The 25,696-nt window shown below is 45.5% G+C and overlaps 1 protein-coding gene across 1 annotated transcript in view; it reads right to left on the bottom strand.

Annotated features, from left to right (window-relative positions):
- zmp:0000000846 (tenascin) overlaps positions 1–25,696 on the bottom strand; it is a 62,809-nt gene that overhangs the window by 7,057 nt on the left and 30,056 nt on the right. The window contains exons 5-21 of the mRNA XM_042058514.1: positions 20,201–20,724; positions 18,679–19,992; positions 17,636–17,899; positions 16,941–17,056; positions 15,604–15,757; positions 14,143–14,412; positions 13,431–13,616; positions 12,979–13,068; positions 12,304–12,567; positions 11,518–11,916; positions 9,044–9,574; positions 7,851–8,126; positions 5,357–5,629; positions 4,853–5,125; positions 4,345–4,617; positions 2,632–2,925; positions 837–1,109 (exon numbers count right to left, since the gene is read on the bottom strand). Of these exons, the coding sequence (XP_041914448.1) occupies positions 837–1,109; positions 2,632–2,925; positions 4,345–4,617; positions 4,853–5,125; positions 5,357–5,629; positions 7,851–8,126; positions 9,044–9,574; positions 11,518–11,916; positions 12,304–12,567; positions 12,979–13,068; positions 13,431–13,616; positions 14,143–14,412; positions 15,604–15,757; positions 16,941–17,056; positions 17,636–17,899; positions 18,679–19,992; positions 20,201–20,678 (5,728 nt within the window). The 5' untranslated portion in view covers positions 20,679–20,724. The remainder of the gene's footprint in view (positions 1–836; positions 1,110–2,631; positions 2,926–4,344; positions 4,618–4,852; positions 5,126–5,356; positions 5,630–7,850; positions 8,127–9,043; positions 9,575–11,517; positions 11,917–12,303; positions 12,568–12,978; positions 13,069–13,430; positions 13,617–14,142; positions 14,413–15,603; positions 15,758–16,940; positions 17,057–17,635; positions 17,900–18,678; positions 19,993–20,200; positions 20,725–25,696) is intronic.

The following is a 25,696-nucleotide window of genomic DNA, read 5'->3' as shown; positions in this document are numbered from 1 at the left end:
TTTGGCATCACTGGACACAATCCCCCAAAGCAACATGAAGGAAGTAATCACCCAACTCCCTGTCATTAAAATAGAGATCCATATCTTCCTGAAAGAGAGACAGAGAAAAAAAACAGGCAGCAATATGGCCTTGGAGGAAAACATGAAGACCTCAAGTGTTTGGTGAGCACCATCCCATAAAGCTGTTTCCTTTTAGATGATATTCACAGGAAGAAAGAGTTAGGCAACCACAGACCTAATATAGTTCACTTCACAAGCAAAGATAGAAGAGTTCAGACCGGTCCCATACCACAGATTTAACATGCCTGTGTCGAAATGTAAAACCATTCAAGACACATTAACCTGAGAACAACACACCCTTGAAGGAAGGGTTCTTTGGAAGCAGTTGTGAGAGCACATAGAGACGAACAGACTCAACCATCACACAAAACATGCCAACCACAGCAAGGCATTATAAATGGCTGTGTTTCCTGTGGGTGAGGGACAGAACATGGCTGTATTAGTTTCAAAAACCACACCGGTAAACGCCAGAGTAAGATATGAGAACAACCACAAAGCCCTTGTGGCTTCTTTCCCTAATGTCCTGTATCAGGATGGAAAGGTTCATGCAAATGGTAGTCAGTCGGTGGGTTTGAAACTGTATCTCAAGCAGATACATTTCAGGGCATCTGAAACATGGGTCCATTGGTGACGAAGAACGGCAGAGGCGGACTTGGCATATCAGTTCATTAATGACAAACAGTGTAATTTGTATTAACAGAGATACACATACCACACTGAACAAGACACAATGGCTACCCAGCACCTTCCATCAAATGCACAGCGTCCAACTGTACCTGTTCTGGCAACAGCGGTTAAAGGCTGGGATCGGTGTTCCAGAGTGACGCCGTACAGTTCAATCTCATACTCAGTGCCCCCCATTAGATCAGTCATGACTTTGGTCCTCTCGTCACCAGCGACATTAAACTCTTGCGGGTGAGCAAGCTTTTTGGCATCCCTAACTTTGATCACGAATCGATCGAAGACGCCGTCCTCAGCGGTCCAGGCAATCCGGAAACTCTCGGGGGTGATGTCGGACACAAAGAGGTGCTCAATCTCTGGCTCGGCCTCTGGTTGAGAAAGGAATAATCTTTTTTTCCCCTCCTTCTTCCACTCTCCCATTTCAAAAACCAATTTAAAAGGTGACATTGAGACATTGTAATGACATTGGAGAGGAAATAGATGATTATAATCAGGTGAGTCAGCTACAGTATGTCATCCCAGACCAGACTTCACCAGTCCACCATGCTTTGAAAAGTTAGTATACGTAGGCCCGGTACAGTTCAGTTAGTCACACATCCACCAAAATGGAGAGAGGGATAATACAACAACCTCTGTGCTTGCCAGGGTCTTTCTTAAAAGCTTCCAAGCCTACTGATTAATGCAGCTTGGTCAGAATGGCACTTCCTGAAATTTGGCAACAGATAAATGCATGCCTCCATCAGGGCAGCTAAAGTAGGCCTACAATCAGTGGTCACAAACAAATATTGATGTCATGCTAAGGTGTCAAACATCTCCAAGAGGGCCACGCTAGCTTAGTTATTCTGCATATTGATACTTTTTTAAAGGTTTCCTTGTTAATTCTGGGGCTTGTTCCACATGGCTAGCACAATAATATACTTATATATCATCTGCTCTGTCAAATGTAATAACAACAGCAGCAGAGAACAAACCAGCTTGAACACAGCCCTCTGTATGTTTGACCCTCCAGCTATAATCAATTAGCAATACCAAACATGCTTTGTTCTTATGCCTGAAACTGTGTTTCCCAGATGATCATTTATATAATTATTCAAGCAGAATTTGACACTGCATGATAATGATTTGTACCTGCAAGTCCATAGGACGTAGCAAAGTAGCCTACCATACAAACATTAGTTAGCTTTTGTATTATGCACAATAGCAGTGCTAGCACACCAAGGCGTAGTAGAGACTGAAACTCACAAGAGCAGAGCTTTCAGTGTCTGTTCCCGCAGTTTCTATCACTGGTATAGGAAGTGTACCACAGCAAGGAGGGACAACAGCGCTGTGTTACACTGACAGATTAAGCTGTCACTCTATAGACTTCTGAGGGAAAACACAGTTTAAATATGGCAACACAAATGTGCATGCTCATATTTCAAAAGGGATAGAGTGGGTGACAGAAAATCCATCCTTTGTCCCCTGTAACAAAGCGAAGCAAAAGACAAGATACAGGAGATAAAAATGTGTTATTGCTGGGACAGAGTCTGAGAGCTGTCACTGAGAAGGAGTGGGAGTGAGATGTTTGGGATGTACTGAGCTTCTCCACTAAAGCATAGTACAAATGGCATGTGCAGAGGTATCAAGTGTCAGTCAGAGACAAGACCTAATAGCTGGTGGGCTTTATGTGTATTTAGGCCTATGCTAAGTTGACTTGACACACAGCTAAATGAATAACTAATCTGAATTTGACCTTGAATCTGTGGTAATTACATTGTCTTTTGTTTTGGATTGTGGCTGCTGTAGTGTTATTGGCCCAAACCAGCTGTAGTGGAGAAGCCCATGCTGTGATGATGTGTGTGGCGTGTGGAGAGTGCTCGGCTTGAGGCGTAGTGAGGTAGATGGCGATACCTGTCACAGCCACTGCGGTCAGCGGCCGAGAGCGCAGCCCAGACGCCGACACTCCGGTCAGCCTGACCTCATAGCCTATACCAGTGATCAGGCCCCAGATGTCCAGCGAGGTCTGGTTGCCCGGCACCGAGAACTCCTGCGCCTCCAGGAGTCGCCCGGAGTCGGACACCTCTACCTGAAAGTGGCTGAAGCGCTTGCCGGCCGACCGGTCCCCGTCACGGGCGGCCCAGGACAGTCGGAAACCGTACGGGGTAATGTCTGACACGGTTAGGTTTTCCACTTTGGGCAATGAGGCTGAGGAGATGGGCACAGATGGGTGTTTTGTTTTGTGTAGAGACAGAGGGAGAACAGGGGGGTTGGAGTGCTGGGTAGGGCTGGAGCCAATAGATGGTGAGAGTCAAGTAAGACTAGAGGTGTGCAGTGATTGCAAAATAAAGTCTTTTGACGATGATAAATAATATTTACTCAAGCACTGGATTTAATCTGCTGTACAGACCTGAACTAGATATACTGAGACACAAAGCTGTAATGAATGTGTTGGAATTGTGTTCATTGACCTCAATTGCTTAAATTGGCACTGCAGAACACAGAAAATTAAGATGTTGAACTGGGTACCAACCTTTGGTTCAGTATCAGATGCCTGCTAATTATGCAATTATCAAGCACAAATTAATCCTCTTTCTGGGTGCTAAGCAATAAGGTATAAATCCGTTCCTACAATATTTAACTGAGGTTAAAAACATTATCTGCCACATAATAAATATCTTTAGATGAATCCACGAGAAACATTATCATGCACAAGTAGCCAGTCTGTAAAGCGAAACCTTTGCAGACATCTAGATACCTCAATTCAGGAGGTCTTGTGCAAAGCATAAATTTGAGATCTCAGACCAAGACCTCAGGCTTAAAAAAAAAAAAAGACAGCCATAATGGTTTGCACTGATGAAATCGTAAACATGCCACACAGAATTAAATGTGCACACATCATGCAACGCTTCAACACATGGAAGCAGTTAAAGGTAGCAATTACAGGTAGCTAACAAGATTCTTCCAACATGACCAGCACATTCAGACCTCATTCCATCTTAATTTACAGCTGTGTATTAGAGATGCTTAAAGCTCTGGAGACTGAAAGTGAGTTGATGTTAAAAATGGCACTTTGTGGAGACTTGCCATATGGTGGATAGGGTCCATATGGCGGAGAGCAGTGAGGGACTATCTCATGTTCTCATACTAAACAGCAGACATGCTCTCATCATGGCATGCAAGTTTCCAGTGTGCCTGTGTCTAAGTACAAAAATATATGCGCTGAAATATTGAGGTTATACATAGCCGTGAGTGAAATGAATCTCGGCACAATTCATTAGTATGGAAGTAATAAGCGTAACAGGCAGACACACACGCCACTCAACTCCTCGTCTAAGAAAATCATCCAGTGCTTCACCAGTGCAGTCACCATGCTGCCTTTCCACATCACTCTGCACTTGCATTACTCTGCCAGAGGGGGCAGTATTGTATTCAGAAATCACTTGGACTGGCTGCCTCCCAGCCAAGCCATTAACTGACAGGACACAGCAGCAGCTCATGCCATTCTTACAGTCCTGTGAGTGTAGGTGAGCAGGGTTTTCGTTTCAACTTGTTTGGCCAAGCATGTCTATCTAACGGCGCTTTTCAGATTTCAAGAGTCAGTAGCATGAAAAAGTTACATAGTACCTGTGCGCGTACGCGTCGAGACTGGTGGCGTTCGGCGCCCGTACGAGAGGCCGTACATCTGTATGTCGTAGGCCGTGGAGTCCACCAGCCCGCTTACGATAAGCTTACGTGTGTCGCCAGGAGGCGTGAGCTCCAGCGGGTCGTGCAGCATTTCACGGTCGCTCACACGAATGACAAAGCCATCGAAGTGGCCCGCCACCGTTTTCCAGGCCAAAGTGAAGTTACTCGGCGTGATTTTTGATACTGTTAATCGGCCCAGTTTGGCTTTAGGCTCTGAATAAAAGAAAGTGTAGAGCTTCAATTACTCAGGCTTAATGAGCTAGTAAGAACTGGTCTTGAGACCAATGGGAATTGGATTGTGAGATACACAAAACATAAAAGCAAAAGGCAGTGCAACTTAAAAGTGTTTGCCTTGGATGCTTTAACATGATAATAAAGTCAAGGAAGAAAAGCAGTACTGACATGGGTCTGTGATAAGAGCAGCATGCAGTGCAGTACAGTCCAGTACCTGTTCGGGCTACAGCGGTCAGAGCCGGCGAGTTCTTTCCGCCCACGTTGGCGTAGAGTTTGATGTTATAGCGCGTGTTCCCTTTGAGGCCCGTGAAAACAGTGGAGCGTTCCCCACCGGGCACAGTGCGGCCCATGGCCTGCGAGGGCAAAGCAGACTCTCTGACCTCAACTATAAAATTATCAAAAGCTTTCTCTCCCGTCCTCCATGACAGGGACAGTCTGTCTGAGGTAATGTTAGAAACAACAATCCCGTACAAGTCGGGCGGTTTGGCTACAGAGAAGAGAAAAGGATAGTGTTTATTTTCTCTGGCTATTGCTCGATGTCTCTTTTGTGTTTTTTTCTATTTTTTTTCCTCCAGAAACCATCCACAGTTAAAGCGAAAATGTATGAGCAAGCATTATCATACACAAACAATTTCAACTTCCATTTGACATTTGATGTGGTCATCCATACACATATGATATCAAGACATTATGAAGTAGAAGAAAGAAGAGGAAATACCTGTGGTTGCAACAGTACTGATAGCGTGAGTTCTCCTTCCTTTCATAACACCATAGAGGTAGGCAATATAATCAGTGCTGGGCTCGAGCCCTGTGATGTCATGTGACATGGTATTGTGGGAAATGTTTAGTTCAACTGGCTCCTTTTGCCAGCTGGTATCAATGACCTCCAGGATGAAACCCTCAAATCCACTCTCAGTGCCATTCCAAGACACGGAGAAGCTTTTATGGGTTACATTAGACACATACAGATTGCCAACCACGGGGGCTTTCACTACAGAGAGAAACCATCATTGGATTTCAGTTCAGTTTCAGTATGGTTGTGCATCTTTAAGTCACTGAGGAACAGTATACACTTCTTCAAAGCAAAAAGCTCTCTGACAATACATTGCATCTCCTTAAAGACAAAAAGCTTTCAAAAAATACACTATGCTACTCACCTTCCAAATTGTATGGAATGCACACATGCTCACAAAATGCTGTGTTGGGTGTACATAGTTTTGAAATGTTACAGTATTAGCATATGATATTGAGATATATCAAAACAAAGTAAATAAAAGTCTACAGTATGTGCCATGGTTGATCATTGATCACTGATCAATCAGCATTGTGTTTTCCTTTATAACGCTGAAGTTGGGGCTGAGCTTTTGTTATAATGTGATCCATTAGGTCTATATTATATTTAGCAGAACCTCTGATGTGGCACCACATCAAAGACTTGGAATGCAAGCAAATAGAAGGCTGCTATAGAAGAAGATTGAATAAATCTAAAGCTGATATGGCCTATAAGTAAATATTGGCTGTGTTGGTTTTGAGACAAACATGAAATCTATAAAAAGGTACTATTATATCCAAAGAGCACATTCATAACAGAAATCAAAGCAACAGACAGAAAGAAATGAAGAAAAAGATGGACCTCAGTCGTATACTCCAGGAAGACAGAAGGCTGAAGGTCACTGAGGTGTCAAGATAGGTGAAACAACGAGATGACAAGATTTCTACGCCCATAAAAGAGAAGGGGTCCTCACCATGCTTCACTGAAGAGTCTTTAAATAAAAACTCACATGACCGTGAAGTTGCAGTCAGGTATACTTGTTCTTTTTATCTCAAGTTATCCATCTCTACATTTTAATAGCTGTCACTGAAATGGATACTGTGACAGAGATAAATTGTCTCTCAGACACTACTTGGTTCTTCAATCAGTGACAAAAATATATCAACTCAATCTGGCTGTTGGAACCAATCAGAAATGTTTAAAAGAGACAGGCATCTCTGCCTGACAATTATAATTAAGTTAGAACGAAGGAAGGAAACATAAGCAACTTCTTTTACAACTTCAAATGAAGACAAAAATGATGAAGGATGTCCATTAAACATTTTTGTCCGGACTTACATAATTATGTAAGAATGCAGTTCTTGTATGGGTTTGTGTTAGTACGACAGGGGACAAATGTGAAAAGAGTAACGTTCTCTGTTGTTTAAAAATCTAAGCCAAAGCATTTCAGGAATGTTAGATGCATGCACGCAGGAACAAATCAGTGCTTTAAGATGGAACAGTTTCATAACCATAGAAATACCAGGGGAGAAATAACTATTTTCAGTGATCCGTGTGTTTGTACACTAAATCTCTTCCTTAGATATAATAAAAAAAATATAAATGCAACCACCAGGTATTTCCAGTAGAAATTGTATGACCATCACATGACTAAGGTGTTAATTTATGCTCTATATTCAGTTGGTTTTGCCTTGAATGCCAAGGTGATGACAAACCCTTTGATTAAGTCATAAATTTCAACACACAGCAGAGGCACGACCTCGACAGGCATGTGGTCAGACTGTTAATGGACAAATGCCATGACACATGATGATGTATGAGCATGAGAGATGGAGGTAGGTGATAGTAATGATCGCGAACGCAGGGTGGACAGAGGATTTGTATGGAGTATTGATGAATTTTTTGCAATCACTGCAGCACATCATACACAAACTCACCACAATGCAGGTGATAAGGAAGATGGAGGCCATGCACGTGGGTAATGGGATGGAGTGGGGACGGATGATGGAGAGGGTGGGATGACTGAATTCAGCAGTGTGGAGAGCTGAGGCCCCTCCACACACAACCCACTCTTGTAAAGGCCCAACTGACACAGTGGCTGGAGGGTATGGGTGAGATGAGGTGTGCTGGGTTAGAAAATGGTTGGTTATCAGTCACTGCCAGCATTTCCATACAATAACAATGGCCGTGTTTCGGTTCACGCAGGTTACTGGTTTGCTCCGTGCATTGACTGTGGATGCTTTAGTGGAGGGGGGGGGGGATAGAAGTGAAAGAGGAAGTGAGGAGAGACGGGCTCCCCGCTTGACACCACAGATTCCCCCAAAACTGGAAAAGAACAGATGAAGGGTCAGAGAGAGAGAGAAAGAGAGGAGGGAAGAGAAGAGAAGAGAGAGTATGATGAATAAAGGAGACTGCCGCACTCCTCTGCTGCGGTCGATACCTGTGCTGGCGACAGTATAGACAGGCCCCAGGAGGTAGCCCTTGTGAAGGCCATAGAGAGCGATCATATAGGTGGAGCTGGGGCTCAGGCCGGACATGAACAGACTGAGGGCGTCGCCGGACAGCGTGAGGTTCTGCCGCTGGGGGCCGCCCTCCAGGTTGGCCACCTCTATGACAAAGCCCTCAAACTCGCCCACCTCGACGGTCCAGGACACGTTAAAGCTGTCCCAGGACACATCGGACACCGTCAGGTTGCCCACCTGCGGCTTCCGCTCCTCTGAATGACAAACACATCACAGCCGGGGTCAGTCACAGTGTTGGGAGAGAGAGGATGGAGGTTTATGATGGTTAGGCAGACTCAAAACACACACACACATACACATATACAAATTAACATCCACTCAAGTATACACACACACACACACACACACACACACACACACACACACACACACACATACACACACACACACACACACACACACACACACACACACAGTTTTACACACAGACATGCACATGATGGTGGTTTTGATGGCAATGGTGATGATCGTGGAGATAAGGAAGGCAGGAGAAAAAGACCAGTCTGTGTCAGTCAGGAGTCAGAAAAAACTATGTTGACTTTTGATATTGCACCATTACAGAAATAGTCAGTGAAGGAGTCAGTGAAAGCTTAGTATGAAAAATGAAAGTGCTGGGAATAATATTTTGATGTTGGAATATCGAAGAAAGAGCATTCATATTTATGATACTCATAGGGGGTGGGTGCTAAATGTTTGAACACATAACACATAAGTGTTCTTTGAAGTTCAAGAAAAAGGGAAATTCTCCTCGGACAACGTTAGTTGTTATTCTGCAAAGGGGATACACACATCATTTTTTGACTGTGCAAAGAAAAAAAAAAACTTCAGAACTTCAAACAAAACTGAACAGCTGAAAGAACATGTTAAGGAAGAGGGGCCACATGGTGCCTGTCTCTAGTCGAGGAAATTGTTGTTTTTCCACAGTGAAGCTGATCAGGAGCCCTAAAAACCTGCAAGGGAACTTTGTCCCCATTTCAACATGGTAGATTTAATTGGTTATAGGAAAGGAGAAAAGCAGATAGACAAAGCAGTAGCATTAGGGCCAAGTAAAGGAAGATGGCAGATGACAACTAGCTTGTGTTTTAGAGGTATGAATCTGATGTCCATGTACCTTTTGTTGTGTTAGCAAGAACAGAGACTGGTTGTGTTTGTTCTCCCTCCACCATCCCATACACAGAAACCTCATATTGTATCCCAGGGAGTAAACCATCAATGTGGGCACTCCTGGTACTGCCGGGCAACACTGTAACCTGTTTTAGTGCCGTCGGTGTCGAGGGAGCCAGCTCGACTCGGAAGCTATCAAACGCAGCCTCTGGGGCTGACCACGTGAGTGCCAGGCTGGTCTGTGTCATGTTCGTGACACTGAGGTCACCTGGGAGGGCTAGACCAGAACCCTCTGGCCCAGCACCCGAGGCCCCCTCAGTTGGCACTGCCCACTCAGTTGGCATAACCCCTACAGTTGGCATGACCCCTGCAGTTGGCATGACCCCTGCAGTTGGCACAGCGCCTGTCATTGGTGCCTCTGTTCTAGGAGGGGTCACGCTAATAGCTGTAGGTGTGACTTCTGTTTCTGGAGGCAACTGGCTTGTGGGAGCACTTTTTAATCTCAAAGCAACAACATCTGGAGAGGTAGACTTGGGTGCTAAACAAAAGTACATTCAGAGGTTTAAGAGCAGAAGACTGTTAAAAGCAACAACTACAAAGAGATAAGATGTGAAGGGGAAGATAAACCTGTGGAGAGAGGACTTGGTTAGGAGTGTTATTGATCGACTCACATGGCCAGACACAACACTACAGGCCTGCTAGACCAATATGTGTGTCTGAAGAAATACTGTGACATCCTCATAGGTGCGTTACTGTCATAGGTGTAGGTACTTGTTATTTGATTTCAACAAGCTTCAGTCTAATGCAGTTTACAGCACAAGAAAAAAGGGTTCTGTCTGGAGCACATGGCTCATGAAGGAACATGCAGGGCTCTTTCTTTCATGATGGTCACATGCAACATTGTTCTAGCCTTCAAAAATGTCTGAAAAATCTTAGAAACATGGTTCAAATCCTTACGAACAGTTGCGTATGAGTCTATGATAGCCCTGACTATTATAGCGACTGATAATTATAGAATTGTACCCTCTCACTGTCTTAGGAATTCAACCATATCATGATTTAATAGCATGATATTTTTATGCTATCATGCTGTTTTTAATAGCATGATATTTTTATCATGCTACTGTTACATTCCAGACATTTAGGCCAGTTGAACGGAAAATGATATCTGACTCGTGATACTGTATATGAACTCGTCACTTCAGGGAACTCCTGTAGCCTTGACACATGCAGGGGTATTATTCACACTCAGCTGCCAAGGCATTAATGGCTACATGCAAAGCCATTAATTATTGAAGGGTTTGCGTAGTCCGCCAGGGCAGAAGTACACAGCACACTTCAACCTGGATGGGGAAGCCATTCACTGCCAAACACACTTCCTTCTCATGGGACTAACATGCAAGGGGTCGTGGGGTTCCAAAATCCAACATGCAATCTGAGGTTGTTCCTCTGTGCAGGTATGGCACACAGTAGGAACAACATTAACACTGGAACAGTAACACCTTGTGGAACCTCTGTCATTTTAATGTAATCGTGGCATGGCACCAAAACCAGCGAAATACTTTAAACAGCAGTACATCTGTCATGGGAAATGGAGTTTACATTTCTTCTGCCATTGCATATTTTATTTATGCATGTCTGGTGAGCCTGGTCTGGTGAACGCAACCCGTCACTCACGATAAACAGACAAAAGAGCTTATGATTAGTAGCATGCCATGTTTACGATAGAATTACAGAATTGGCTCCTGAAGGTGTTAAGTGTTACCCAAAAATGGTGTCGACATGGAACAGTGAGGTGAGCTAAATGGCTTTGTTGGCACGATTCGGCAGAGAGTAACTGCTTTGCTTCTGACAGCTTAGCAAGGGAGGAAATCCAAACTCACAATGTTATCTTATTCTGCTGAATGTCAAAGTTCAGTCTCAGTAGAAAGCAATAATGCTTCTTCTGAGCAAATCCTTTTTGTTTGTCGGCAGCTCTTGGTTTAAACAAGTAAGTCTTGATTGCCTTCAAACTAGATATACCAAGAGTTGACTGCAACAGGATATGTGTGGATGGCCAGTACAACAACAGAAAAGGCATTCCTACTCATTAATAGTTATCAAAAGGATAAACCATTGTTTAACTGCATTTCTTTTTCCTTTCCTCTCTCTTTCACAGAAAGCAATACTCTCTGTTGTGCAGATAGAGATGAAAGCATGCGATGGAGAAGGGGAGTGATGTTTTTGAAAAACAACAATTTTCAAATGAGGCGTGTTTAGTGATTAGGACTGTCGGATGATTCAGTCATGCTAACCGCTCGACCATAATCAGTATGGGAGCAAGGTCATACGTATGCATGCACTGTCTGTAGGGGTTGGAAGGCTTGCTCTCACTTTTGTAATTTCATAGCTCCACACACGTCACAGTATTTCTCGGAACGCTTTCCAGTAAGTAAAAAGTCGTGCTTGTCTGGCATGCGGGCTTAAAACGGAATTTTATACCTGTTACTGCAACAGCTTCAAACGGCGAGGACCTTTGGCTATTGATTACTCCATAAAGCCTTACTTGATATTCCGTGGAGAAGTTTAGACCACGGATTCTAGTGCCTGCTGCATCTCCTGCGAGATAGATCTCCCGGCTGTCCCACAATCCAGATACATCTGCCAGCTCTACTGTGTAGCTATCGTACAGAATGTCTGCCTTCGATTCCCAAGACAGATCGAATCCGTCAGACGTGACGTCCGAGACTGTCAAGGTGCCTGTCTCATCCTCGGGCCCCTGCCCAGAGACCTGGGTCAGTTCAGGAGTGTCTATTGGCAGAAAACTAATGATATTGTCGTCGGCGCTTGTCGGAGCTGAGAGCTCGGGAACTGATTCGGCTAGATAGAAAGTGAACGACGCTACAGGAGAGAGACAGAGAGATACACATAGATATACACATGAACACGAGGGAGGGAAGACTTAGTGAATACTTGCTCTAAACCAGGCCATTATAAGATGTGTGTGCAAGTGTGTATGTATGTGTGTCCATGTTTGTTTACAAAAAAAAATGAATCAGTGTAGCATTCCATATGTTAAATCCCAATGACTGGTAGCAACTGATAGTGAACTGAATGGACATTTTTCAATGAAATGTTTCCCAATCCATTGATGTTAACCCTGTAGAGTCAAAATATCATTTTAAAGGAACATGTCCACAGATATAGGTAACATAGTTATACAACGAATACATACAGTTGGCCTTGTATCACAGGAATGTCTAAAGGTGTATGAACAAATAGGCTCACCTGTGGAAGCAGATGTACTGACAGGCTCGCTCCTCTTGCGCCCACGCTCCGCCACCAGGGTGACGGTGTACCGCATGCCTGGGGTGAGACCGGTGAGGGTGTGGGTGGTGGCATCACCCGGCACCTCCACCTCACCTCGTCTGCCGTCCGCAGACTCCACAGCCAGCCTGTAATTGCCGATCTTGGCCCTCGGCCTCTTCCACGCCACAGTCATGGTCGTCTCGGTGGCCTCTGTCACCTCCAGGTCCCTCGGTGGGTCCAGGTCTGCGTGGGAGGTGGAATTGAGAAAGAGCGAAAGGAGGAAAAAAACACACAAGACACCATATGGCAGGACTAAGCACATTAGCGGTGAGAAATTGCGGGCGACAAGTTGTCACAGACAGTTGGGTTTGAGGTTATTTGTGGATGACAGGTACGGGGTTTGAAGAGCAGCACCGGTGTTAACATTCATAGCCGTGTTGCACTCGCTCTGTTCCAACACCTCCGCGCCGGCACTATGTGTCAGGCTGTCAGGACACCAAATAGGGTCGCGTGGGGCCTCCTTTGCCCCCACACTGAACGCCAGCACCTGGGGACAGGCCCCTGCGCTGTGCTGCGTTGTGCTGCGCTGCGCTGCGCTGTGCTGCGTTGTGCTGCGCTGCGCTGCGCTGCATGCTAAAGGCGGGGAGCTCCTACCGGTCATGGCGGTGACTGTCGCTGGCAGGCTCTCCCTCTCATTCTTCACAGCATTGACGCCGATGCCATACTCAGTCCCTGGCTTCAGGCCTGGTGCATGGCAGAAGAAAGGAAGTGCTTTCTTGTGAAACACTTAACAGTATTTAATCTAATAGTCTAGACATTAATCACATTTTCTTTCACTTAGATTTGAAGTAAATTTACATTTTGCCTCAAAAATATGAATTATTTTAACACATATGAATACCTGTATCCACGTATGCATACATATTTGCACAATATATACTGTATATTCAGCTCTGGAAAAAATTGCACATCACACATTTTTTCTGATGTCATCCTACGGTTAACCTACAGACATATTCAAATTTGCATTGGTCTCTTCATTTTGAATATGACTTTTTAAAGAGAAACCCCAACAGACCATAATTATCCTGTCCGTCATCCCTTACCTGTGATAGTGACCACCGTCTTATCTCCTGACCCTTCAGGGAAAAGGTCCTCTCCATGAGCTGTTCCAGACACAGGGCTGTATTTGACCCGGTAGTTGTTCACATCAGCCTGGCTGTTTGTCCACTCCAAGGTCACAGTGCTGTCTGTCTGACCCACAACCTGCAGATCTATGGGGGCATCTAGGTCTACAGTACAGCAACAGACAAGGCACAGCAAGTTTATTTGTATAGCACATTTCATACACAGATCCAATTCAATCCGCTTTACATTAACACAAGCAAAAAGAACAGATAATAAAAACAAAGAAAAGATAGAAATATAATGAGAAGAAGGCAACGTACATAAAATAGGATGATTAAAGATGAGATAAGAGTACATTCAGCACACAGTGTTTGGACATGACTCATCCATTTCTTTCTAGGAGAGCCCTGGAAGGAGTACCGTCATTTCCCAACTAATAGGCATAACTAAGTTTATACATTGATTTTGCTACATTTCTTCAGCGATGAGGTTAATACACGGGGGCAGTTAATATGGTATTAATATGGTTTACTTTTTTTAACTTGTATAAAACACTGTCCTGTGGCTTATACACAATGTGGTTAATACACAGGAAATGACTGTAATGCAAGAGTAGTCCTGACTGCTTATAACACACAAAAACAACACAACAAATATGCACCACTTACATTAGTAAATATCATCCCCTACCTGTGGTGAAGGTTTCAGAGGCAGGGACGCTGCTCATGTCGCCTCGCTTGGACACCAAGGTCACCTCGTACTCCGTGTCTGGACCCAGCCCTTCGGCCGTGTGCTGTGTCTCTGTGGGGGCCAGGTCCACGGACTTCCTGTCTGAGGGGTTGGAGGAGGGGCCGAAGGACAGGGTGATGGTGTCGATTTGGGCCACTGGCAAAGACCAGGAGATGACAGCGCTGTTGTCTGCCACATCACGGACCTCCAGCTGGCGTGGTGTGTCAAGTTCTTGTTTTATGAAGTACCGGACAAAATAAAAGTCATAAGTGAGACAGCAAAAAGGACAACAATATGGCATGGCAATTGTCTTGACTCTTGACCTAATTCTGGTGCATGTGAATGTTAGCGAATGAGTTCACTACTTGTACTCTATTTCAACAGGTTATCAATGCTAAAATGCTTCTCTGTGCAGCAACCATTGGTTTTCACAAAGGGGGCATTCAGAAACCATGCACAGCATCACTCAACATAACCAAAGTCCACCTCTCTTTTTCGATGTGGCAGACAACAGCGCTCTCTCTCTCTCTCTCTCTCTGTAGACTCATTTCCAGGAGCAGACCAAGAAGTTAAGCAGTGAAGTAATGCTTTCAGCACAGAAATGGAAAGAGAATGGATTCACTGCAATGTGTGCACCCAAACTCACCCACACATACCCTCACACACACACACACACACACACACACACACACACACACACACACACGTACGCACTGCTGTTTACATTGGCAGGTAAGTCACTCTCTATAAATAAACGATGTCAAGCTATTTGACAAGTGGGATGATGGAGAGGCCATAAAACTGAAGGCAAACCGTGTCAGAAAACCCCCTGGTTGTCACACTTGATCAAATAAAACACTTGTTATGGCCCACAGAGCTTCCCTAGAAAAGACTTCCTAAATACTCCACTTTTGCGTCCCTCCGCTCCACGGCTATAAATTTGGGAATCGAGCACGGAGGAGTCCCTGCTTTTTCCATTGAAAAATCCTCTCTGAGTGACATTTTATTTGGCCAAGGCAGGCCTCCCTTTCCTACCCACAGGCTCTGCGATCCGTCCAATAACAAATCACTTCGTCCCACTCCATATCATCTTGGTGTATAAGCTTTATGCTAAAAATTCTGATAACACCTTACATAACTGGGTAGTTTTGCCATTGAGAAATGGATGTCCGCAGACCACAGGCAGACTTTTATATGGACTCATTATACTGTATTGTGATAAATATGCCTCACAAAAGCGTAGTCATTTGAGAGGATTAATAGTAGAATAATGCACATTTTCTCATTAAGGCCAGTCGGAGGAGTTGAATTCAAAGCGTTTGGATCAATGCTTCACAATGAGTGTTTTGACTGAATCATTTTATAGAGTCTCAGGGGCAAAAAAGCAAGAAAAAGCGCATTTTCTCTTTAAATGCGACTTACTTGTCACAAGAGTCTGGGTCGCCTGAGGTCCTCTGGAGTTGTTTTTGACGACCCCGAGCGACACCTCGTACTCCTGACCAGGTCCGAGTCCAATCTGCTCGAAGCTGGTCTGCCCCCGGTTCAGCGCATTCAAGATTTTCCCGTTCTCCTCTTTCTGAAGTCGCAGAGAGAGAGAAAGATTAGGAAAGAGCATGCATAATTCACACACAGGGCCCCAAGCTAATTGCTTTTATATAAATCAATATTAAAACACAACGCAAAAACCCCCTTTGCAATTTACATGTCACAGGGGTTTGTAGTCTCAACTTAATAACCCGCTTTGTTTAAAGATGTGAATTAAGTGTGAAATAATCTCGCTACAATCCTTTAGAGTCAACAGTGAATGGAATTCCATGGCACCCTCACAACAGCTGCTACTTAGGGATTTCACACTGTTTAAAATCAGCATTCCTTCCACACAATGCGTTTAAACTAAATTATTCTCGAAACTGCCTCATGAAATTAGTGGCTGACAATGGTTTCCATTAATGGGGGAGGGCATTAAGGTTTATTACATTGTAATAAAACATAATAACAGTTTGTTTGGGCTTTTTTGTGCTTGCTCCAAATGTGCTGGAGCGTGCGTGGGGGGAACCGTCCAACATACACAATCTTGGGTGCCCTGTGACCACAGGGGACGCAGGTGTTAGGCCGCTATGAGGTTTTTACAGAGCACTTAGAGGAAGCAAGGGAGATCTATGTGGCTTGAACCCCTGAGGAGAACCAGCAGCCTCCCATAATAAACCTCAGTGACCTAAGACAGGCTGTTAAGTCACTACTGGACTGTTTTCCCTGCATTTGGCATCACAAATCACATTCCCACTAAAGCCCCATGGCAATAAACGTACAGCCATCCACCAATATTCTGTATCAAGAGCTGAGAGAAAGAGAGAGTAAGATGGTAGTGGTTTATGGAATACAATTAGGACAGATATTGGAATCATCTGTCTTGTGACAAGGTAACAATTACACAGAATACTCTAGATGTCAGAGAAAATAGCATGGCAAGATATAATATGTGATGGCCTTGCAGAAATGCTAATATTATTCTCCGGACTGCTATTACTCTCCTCAGTATTACTCTCAACTTGTCAATAGATTTGTTAAAAGATACCGTACATGCCTGTTTATCTAGATTTATTCAACAAACAACCAGGTCTGTGTGTGTGTGTGTGTGTGTGTGTGTGTGCAGTCACTTTAAATTGAGGTCTATAAAGTTTGGACAGTCCAGAGTTGTTAAAAACAAACAGAATGCATCTACCATAGTTGGGACGAAACCTCGGGCTGACATAACTCACAGTGTTCCTAAAGGAGAGCTCCCAGCCGTCATGCGGAATGTCCAGCTGGTCCCACAACACCTCCACGGATGTGTCTCTGATGGACTTAAATTTGAGGCCATCTGGCTGCGGCAGATCTGCACAGACAGGAGTGTTCCGGAAATGTTTATGCTTTATGCCAACAAACAGATTGAGACATGATGAAAATGTGTCCATTTTTCTCTCCTTTCCTCCTTGAGTGACAGATAATAGATGATTAATAACCTAGATTAATAACCTTAAACACCAAGCAGCTGATTCTGCCGAGGAAAGATTTTCCTGACGTGTGAACCTTTCACAGCACATGCTTCACTGGTCTGGACAGTCGTTAGTGTGTTTCAGATTAGTCATACTTCCTGAATATGAATTCCCCTCCTGCCATCCTATGGTCTCCAACTGTGAGAGAGTGACTAAGCCCTCTGACAGGTGTCAGTGGAGACATCACTTATGCACTGACAATGGCTATTTCACAGAATGGCTTAAAGCAGCAGTATAATGTAGTAGTAAATGTAAAACACCAAAAAAAATAAGGAATGCAGAAACCTTAAAAACAATAACAATATAGCTGGCACTGATCAAAGCCTGCTGGCATGCCTTATAGGTCTCAAACCACGCAATAACAAGGACAACAACAAACATGCGCCTCTGTGTTAAGTGGTGTTGAAATGAGGACCTACGGGTAGCTACGCGAGCGCTGACTGGCACGCTCTTCTGGTTGCTTAGGACGGCGTAGACTTTAATCATGTACTCAATGCCAGGCTCGAGGTCATCGATGGTGGCTGCGGTGCGGTCGCCCGGCACTGTGCGCTCCAGCTGCAGACCGCCGGGTGCCGTGGGGACGTAGGTGACCAGGTACTCCGTCACCAGCATCTCGTTGAACCAGGTGAGGTTGACCGACTCGGTGTTCACGTCAATCACTGTCAGGTCCTTCGGAGGTGACACTGCGAGTAAAAAGAAGAGCAAGTGCTACATTAAAGTCTGTGTCCGGATCAAAGGGACACTTCACTAGCCATCAAGTCCTTTCCCCCCACCAGCCACCAGAATATGTGAAATCAAAGGCGGCGTTGCTATGGCAACATGCCACCAAAGTCTCCAAGGCAATTTGCTGATGACCCAGTGGCATAGCTTAAAGGTGAGACAGGTTTTATCTGAGGAAACTTTACAAAATGATCTCAAATAGATTACATTATGCGACATCAGATATTATTTTCAAAATAATCCAATTTGTCTGTGATAAAACAGCTTCTTTATGACCCATCCGGGGAACTGCCGGACAAAGCTGCAAGAGATTAACGCTGAATGGATGAAACAGATTTGGTTCTAATTAGTCAACCTCTTATTGAGGATCAAAATGCTTTAGGCACTTCAATGGTTTCTGGGTCCTTAAATTGAACATTTTGTCGAGTCTTTTATTGTTTTAGCGGGTTTCCTTTCCCCTGAGCCACTAATGAACTATAAGGCAGAGGGAACGACTCTACCAGACACACATATGGTATTGATCAGCCCCGAGGAGTCTGGGTAATTTATATACACACAAACGCTTTGAATTGGTCTTTGGTTTTCTGCATATTGCATGCATTTTCCACAGTTTGAGAAAATAAGGCCAAATGAAACAAAATGTGAAAAAGGAACTGGTGAGAGGTTATAAAGGAGGGTTCAGAGGAGGTCAGTCACCCACGCTATCCTTCTCCACATTCCCACGAGACAACACAGAACTCACCCACTGAGCAATCCTCTCCAATGTAGCCCTCGTCGCAGACACACTGTCCATCGATGCAGCGGCCAAGCCCGTGGCAGTTGTTCAGGCAGCTCCGCTGGCCACAGTCGTCACCCTCGAAGCCCATCTCGCACTGGCACGCGCCATTGACACAGCGCCCCCTGTCATTGCAGTTGGCAGGGCATGTGAGCTCAGAGCAGTCGTCGCCAGCGAAGCCCTCCTGGCAGACGCAGCGCCCGTCGTCACAGTAGCCGCGGCCCAGGCAGTCGTTGGGGCAGGCTTTCAGGCTGCAGTCCTCGCCGGTGAAGCCCTCGTCGCAGACGCACTGGCCGGAGACGCAGCGGCCACGGTTCTGGCAGTCGTTGGGGCAGCTGAGCTCGCTGCAGTCCTCGCCGGTGAAGCCGGCGTGGCACACGCACTTGCCGTCCACGCAGTCCCCGCGTCCGTAGCAGTCGGACGGACACGTCTTGACGTTGCAGTCCTCTCCGGCGAAGCCCTCGTCACACACACACTGCCCGTTGACGCAGCGGCCCCTGTTGCGGCAGTTGTTGGGGCAGGACAGCTCGGAGCAGTCCTCGCCCTGGAAGCCGGCGTCGCACTGGCACCGTCCGTTGATGCACTGACCACGGCTGTTGCAGTTGTTGAGGCAGGCCAGTTGGCTGCAGTCCTCGCCCTGGTAGCCCGTCTCGCAGATACACACGCCGTTGAAGCACTGGCCTCGCCCATTGCAGTCATTCAGGCAGGTGAGCGACGAGCAGTCCTCGCCCGTGTAGCCGGCGCTGCACACGCACTGACCGTCCACGCAGAAGCCGCGGCCCATGCAGTCGTTGGGGCAGGTGCGCTGGCCGCAGTCCTCGCCCGTGTAGCCCTCGTCACACTCGCACGTGCCATTGTTGCAGCGGCCACGGTCGTAGCAATCGTTGGGGCAGATGAGCTCCGAGCAGTCGAAGCCCGTCCACGGCTCCTCGCAGACGCAGTCGCCGTCCACGCACTTACCGCGGCCGAGGCAGTTGTTCAGGCAGTCCGACTCGGAACAGTCCTTGCCGAAGTAACCGTCGACACAGACGCAGGCGCCGCGGACGCACTCGCCGTACTTGCCACAGTCCACAAGGCAGACCTCCAGGCTGCAGTTGTGTCCAGCGTAGCCCTCGAAACACTGGCACTTTCCGTCCACACAGCGGCCCTGGTCAGAGCATTCATCGGGACACTCAGACTCGGAGCAGTTGTGTCCCTTCCAGCCAGGATCACAGATACAACCACAGATATCATTGCTGAAGTTGCCATGGCCACTGCAATAAGGCGTTGTACCCACATTGCCTGAGAAAGAACATTGGGGGGTAAGAATTACACAAGATTTGAAAACCTGAATTTGACTGAAAGAGACTTACAGTATATGACTTATATCTAACCTGTTTCAGAACCTCTAGATCTATGAGACCATTTTAAATCATGATATGTACAATATACAATACAGTATATGCAAGGCCTGGCTGTCTGTACTAATGCTATGCTGGATTTGTCCTACCTGTGGCCTGGGCTCCACAGCAGCCGCCATCACTGGTGCACTGTTCCCTGAGCGTGGACACCTCTCCCTCCAGCATCTCCAGGCGGCTCAGCAGGTTCTTCAGCTCGGGCATCCCGTCGGTGCAGCCGCAGGCCTGCTTGGGGATGTTGATGCGGTGGGTGAAGACAATCTGGTTCTCCCCGTCCAGGGTGTGTTCCGTCATGCGCGTTCCAGCGGGGTCATCCTTCGGCTCGAGCTCCGTACCTCCAGGCGAGTCCAGATCCACGGTGCACAGAGAACCGGCTGGAACGTTGATGTTGTACACGTGGTTGAAGACAACTGGCTGGTGAGGGTTCGGGAGGGTGATGTTGTCGGTGACTGGAGCTGCCAGGGTTTGCCGCCGATGTCTCAGGATTTTCTTTACCAGACCACCATCACTGAGATTCAACAGGACAGCTAAGATAAAACTGCCTAGAAGTAGGCGGCTGGTCCCCATCATGGTAATAAGGATTTAATGCTAATCCAGTAAGACTTGGGCAGGATATCTGGAAATTAAAAAAAGACCAAAGAAAACAGCAAAGTAAATTGTAGATGTCAATATGGATTGTCTCAAGCTTTGTTTTGACATATTAAATGTTTTAGTGGCTCTGCTGTCTTAAGAGCTTCCTGTGTTCTTTGGCACAAGATGGGGCCTTGCTTATCGAGCTTCGTTCTCCATTGAGTAATGGTTTAAAATTGAACATGCACTTTCACTAAAAAGAAGCACTCCAACTTCACTCCACAGGAAAGACATAGATATACAAACAGGCATAAGGAAATGCGCACAAAAACAGAATCTATCTATGTCTTTCAGTCACACACACACAGACACACAAGCATGCCTGCATGTACACACACATACACGTACACACACACGTACACGTACACGTACACACACACACACACACACACACAAACACAAGAAAGACAGACTGACAGACACACACACACACACACTTAAGTAAGCCAGATCGGCTACTGTATATCAGTCAAGAAAGGACAGTGTAGTTTCACTTAATGAAAGGCCAAGGGGTTCACTGTGAGCTTCAGCACTTGTGCTTCTCATCATATGCTGCAGTCCACAGCCTTACAATCAACTGCTGTAATGACCATGCTTCTCTTAAAGGAACAAAGGGACCTGGTAATGCCCCTTATAATCATGCTGTAAGGACAAGCGCTCCAAACCACTGGTTTTCACTCTGAAGTGAACATTAAAAAGGTGAAACCCTGTTCTTCCTCTTGACCTTCCTAGCACCACTGACCACAACAAAGGATTCTTCAATGCAGACATTTCAGACTTCTGGTTTGCGCATTTCTGGAACACCCACTGCCAACACTGTCCAAACATATTTTCATGTCCCTCCCAGTAGTTGATGTCTATATTCACTGGGAATCACTTCCCTTGTTTGTTTGGGAATCCCTGGTTATAACCAGGCATCTGTGATACATTAGCAGTCCTTGGGTTGGAGGTTTCGTTCTTGACTCCGCAGCTAAAGCAATGCAGGTCAGTTAAAGTGAAGGACATAAATCAACATGAGCTCTAAAGCTGTTGACAGCTAAGCACACAAAAGGCATCTATAATGAAAGGCTCAGGTCAGATTTTTCCCATATCGCTGACCTCCTCAGTTAACTGTTTTGCAACTGCCCTTGTTGTGGCATAAAAAAAAGACATTTACTGAAGCTGACCTCCAAGTTAATAGCAAAGCAAATGACATATCAGTGTGGAAGTAATGTATGTTGGCACTTTAATAGTGCACCAGTTAACACTTCTAACACGCCTAATATGCAATTGTGATCACGTGCTGATAATGATGTGGTTTGGCACCACAGTGTTAGTGCAGGGGCATTCAGTTCTGTTATGCAGCTTGCTTCCTTTACACGTTGTTTTATCCTGAATTGTCAGAGTATTAAAATAATAAATGGGCATTCAAAATGTTAACTTTGTCTCAACAGCTTGATATACAGTATACCAGGACATTAAAGAAAAGGTCCCAGCAGTAGTGGCTGTATTTGTCTAGCTTGCAGAGTCTTTTTACAACTCCTCTCTAGCAGAAACTCCTCTGTACACAAAGGAAGCCTCACAAGAAGGCTTTTGTGTGGGAATATTAGCAATTAGTGGTGGCTCTCATCAAAATGCTGCCCTTTACCAAGATGACTTCATAACTGGAGATCAGAGATCTATAATTTGTGGGAGATGGATCCAACCCAGTGGGCTAGCTCGTCCTCGCCCGCCGCCGTGGGAAAGCACTTGGAGCTGGCGCTGTGGGCCGGCAGTTTCCACATTCGTCCAGCAAGGAGGCCGCACAGGCCGGCTCAGACAAGAGACAGAGTTACTCAGATGAGCTCCCGCATTCAGTTCTTTTTTCATTGCTCTCCGTCTGGTCAAAATGTATCCAACTGGATATCGAATGCCACTCGACAAAAGCTGAGAACAACAGCCACGCGTTGGAAGGCCGTGCTGGCAGCACCCTTTGTTTTCCACTGAGTTACTCAATAGTGACCCCAAGCACGGTCCCACCGCTTCAGACAGAGTGTGAATTAGTGTCCAGGAAAGCATAAAAAAAATAGCCTCCGAGAGTGGAAATGTTGATCTTTTCCACATGCTGATATTCTGCAAAGCTGCGAGGGTCTGGTGATGATGCCTGACCTGTTAAGAACCGTTCCATTCTCAAGTTAGCGCCGAGAGAGACCTCCAAAGTGTAACAGCAGAGAGCGTGTGAACATCAGTCAAGAGCAAACAGCCCTACCTAATACAAATACAGGGAGATCAGCGTAGACTCTCAGGTGGGGCCCACAGGCAGGAAGTGGGTTAATTAGAAGTTCGGAAAAATTTCAACGCAGCTCCGTTCGTCTGTCAGGCCTGTGGGGATAGAAAGCTAGCCGGTGTGCACCCTGGGAATGAGCCATGCTGCGCCTGCAGCCTCCTGCACGCCGTCTGCCCAGCCTGTAATGAGTTCCCCTGTGACCGTGCCTGTAATTAGCCCAGCCGTATCACCTGCCCTGAACTGATCATTACAGTGATGGACACACTCCCCCACCTCTGCCAGGTATGTCTCTCACACACACACACACACACACACACTCACACCTGCATACCTCAATGCTGCCGTGAGCACAGGTCTGGGGCAATAAAAGAGCCCATTGATTTAGCGTCTGAAAGCTGATGGAAGTGACAGGACGTCCAACTGTCACTTACGGACAAGAGGGCAGTCACGCCACTCTATTTCTGACTGGATGTCTCCATGCAGAAAATGAGATGGTAGGAAAAAAGTCTCCTGGGTTACTGTAGAGCTAGACTATGGTCTGGAGGAAGGGACGCTTTGTGTGGCGGTAACTCATCAGCCAGTACTGAGCTAAACCACATCAGTCAAGAAAGAATTGAATGAATTGTTAACCATTGACAAAACCTACAAGCTGGACCTCACACTGAGAAGGGTATGCAACAGACAGAGAGAAAGAGTGAGGGTGGGGGGGCACTTAATATCATAGTGCTGGAGGATTCATTCCGTCTTGTTAATTAGTGTAATTACAGCGTCCTCCCCTCTGACATAATGGAATAATAAAATGAGTAAACATAAAATCAGCTAACTTTTAGGGTTGGAACACAGCGAAAGCTCTTTTGGGCTATATGGCAGTGACCAACGGTTCAGCCCACACAAGCCATTTCAAAGTCATTTGAGAACATTCTAGAAAGTGCTTCTCATACAGTAACTCTTATGTAATTGAATTGGACAGCACGCTGTCCCAGGGCATATTTTATTTATTTCCTTGCTTTTCCATCTTTATCCACCACTTGAAAGTAAACACGTTGCCTTCTGCGTTTAGTCCCAAAAACCAATCCCTCTTTCTCTGTCAGACGTTTCCATTTGTTTGTGATAGCACGACAGTATGGGGCGGAGAACAATAGAAAGAATGAACGAAGGGGAAATAAAGAAAGAGCGAAGCAATTCTTTTTGCATCCAAGAAAGAGATAGGGAAAATAATTGTGCTGACTGATACTCTCTTTGAGACTCGGCATCAGTTTTCACAGGGGTAGGTTAAGCAAGGCTGTCCAGAAGTACCTGCAAATGTGATTTTGACCCTGTCATTGCTTTCCTGTCTGGGTTCTAGCTTTGGAACACAGTTAAAGGACACGTGTTAATGTACTTCAGATTTTTAAATGCCCTGCCTGGGAGGGTTTTGGTAGACATTCCTGCCTTAATGGTCACTCCAAAGTTGGCAAATGGGCAGATGTCTATTGTCCTCCATCACATCCGTGATTGGGCAGGGAGAGGACGAGAGTGAGGTGCAGAAAGGATAAAGACTCTGGCACACAGTGCGGGTCTGAGGGGCGATGCAGTCTGTTGGGCACACGCCACGCCTCTCTAGTAGTCTTGCATTATTAGTGTCTTCATCTTGGACAGCTTATGGTCCTGTGGTGTTTTATGAAATGTGAACAGCCAAATTTACACTTCTTGACAGAGGAAAAGGTTCCCCAGAGTGAAAAGCCTGCTACCTTTTCATTGGTGGCCATCGGATTTGAAATGGTTTGAGATTCCATGAAGGCCTGACTGCAAATTTGGACAACTTAAAAATTTGATTACTCAGCTCATATGGAAAATGTAAATTTTCCAGACTTGTGGTTTGGTGAAACTGGTCATTTTTTGATTAATAATTTATAGGATCATATAGGACTTTGAGGACAATTAATGACCTGTGACGATGTCGCAATTCTCAGTCCCTCAACTCTCCACATGCATTCTCGATTATGGAAATTGAAGCCAGAAATCCCAGCTGGACACAGGCTTGACTGATGACAGCCGCCTTGGCTCCTAACGGGACCTTTTATATGGCTTTGTAGTGTCAGAAGTATATACCATACTTGTCTAAACGCATCCCATCACATTAAACAGATTTATGATGAAAGTGAAACTGAAGGCAATGGAAAGCCTTCATTAAGCCAGTGTAATTGCCTAGAAATTGCATACTGTAACACCTGTTGGAGCTGGTTTAGGTCTGTGACAGCATGCCAGTCATGTTTTTTGTACAAAAAACTCATAATTTTAAAGTCCATTTTTATTATGTGGATCCAGGTAGCAAGAACTTTGATGTAAACTGATGTTTGATGCCAGAAATGCACGAATGAAGAATGCCAGAAATGCACCCCCTGATGAGGAATTGTATAGATTTTACACATCCCTGTCAATCAAACTACAAAGCAAAGAATTAATGGTGCTTTTACATTCTGAAACATTCTCCTGACAACATCTGCCTCCTCGTTACCATTTCCTTCTTTCCATCACCTGCAGCAAACCCCTGAGGTTCAGACCGATCCCACTGGTTTGGCTGTGAGTCTCTCAGCAGGACACGAAACCAAAGAAAAGGTTACTAGCTAATCCCCATCTTATGCTGATGTTGACAGTCTTGATGAAGTTATCTAAACTGTGCTGAAAGCTCAGTTCATAGGTTCATGAAAGGAACACAGCTGGAGGTGCTGTC

Source organism: Alosa sapidissima, chromosome 13 (genome assembly GCF_018492685.1).
Source record: "Alosa sapidissima isolate fAloSap1 chromosome 13, fAloSap1.pri, whole genome shotgun sequence".
NCBI lineage: Eukaryota > Metazoa > Chordata > Actinopteri > Clupeiformes > Clupeidae > Alosa > Alosa sapidissima.
This window is presented reverse-complemented; position numbering and strand designations above follow the sequence as displayed.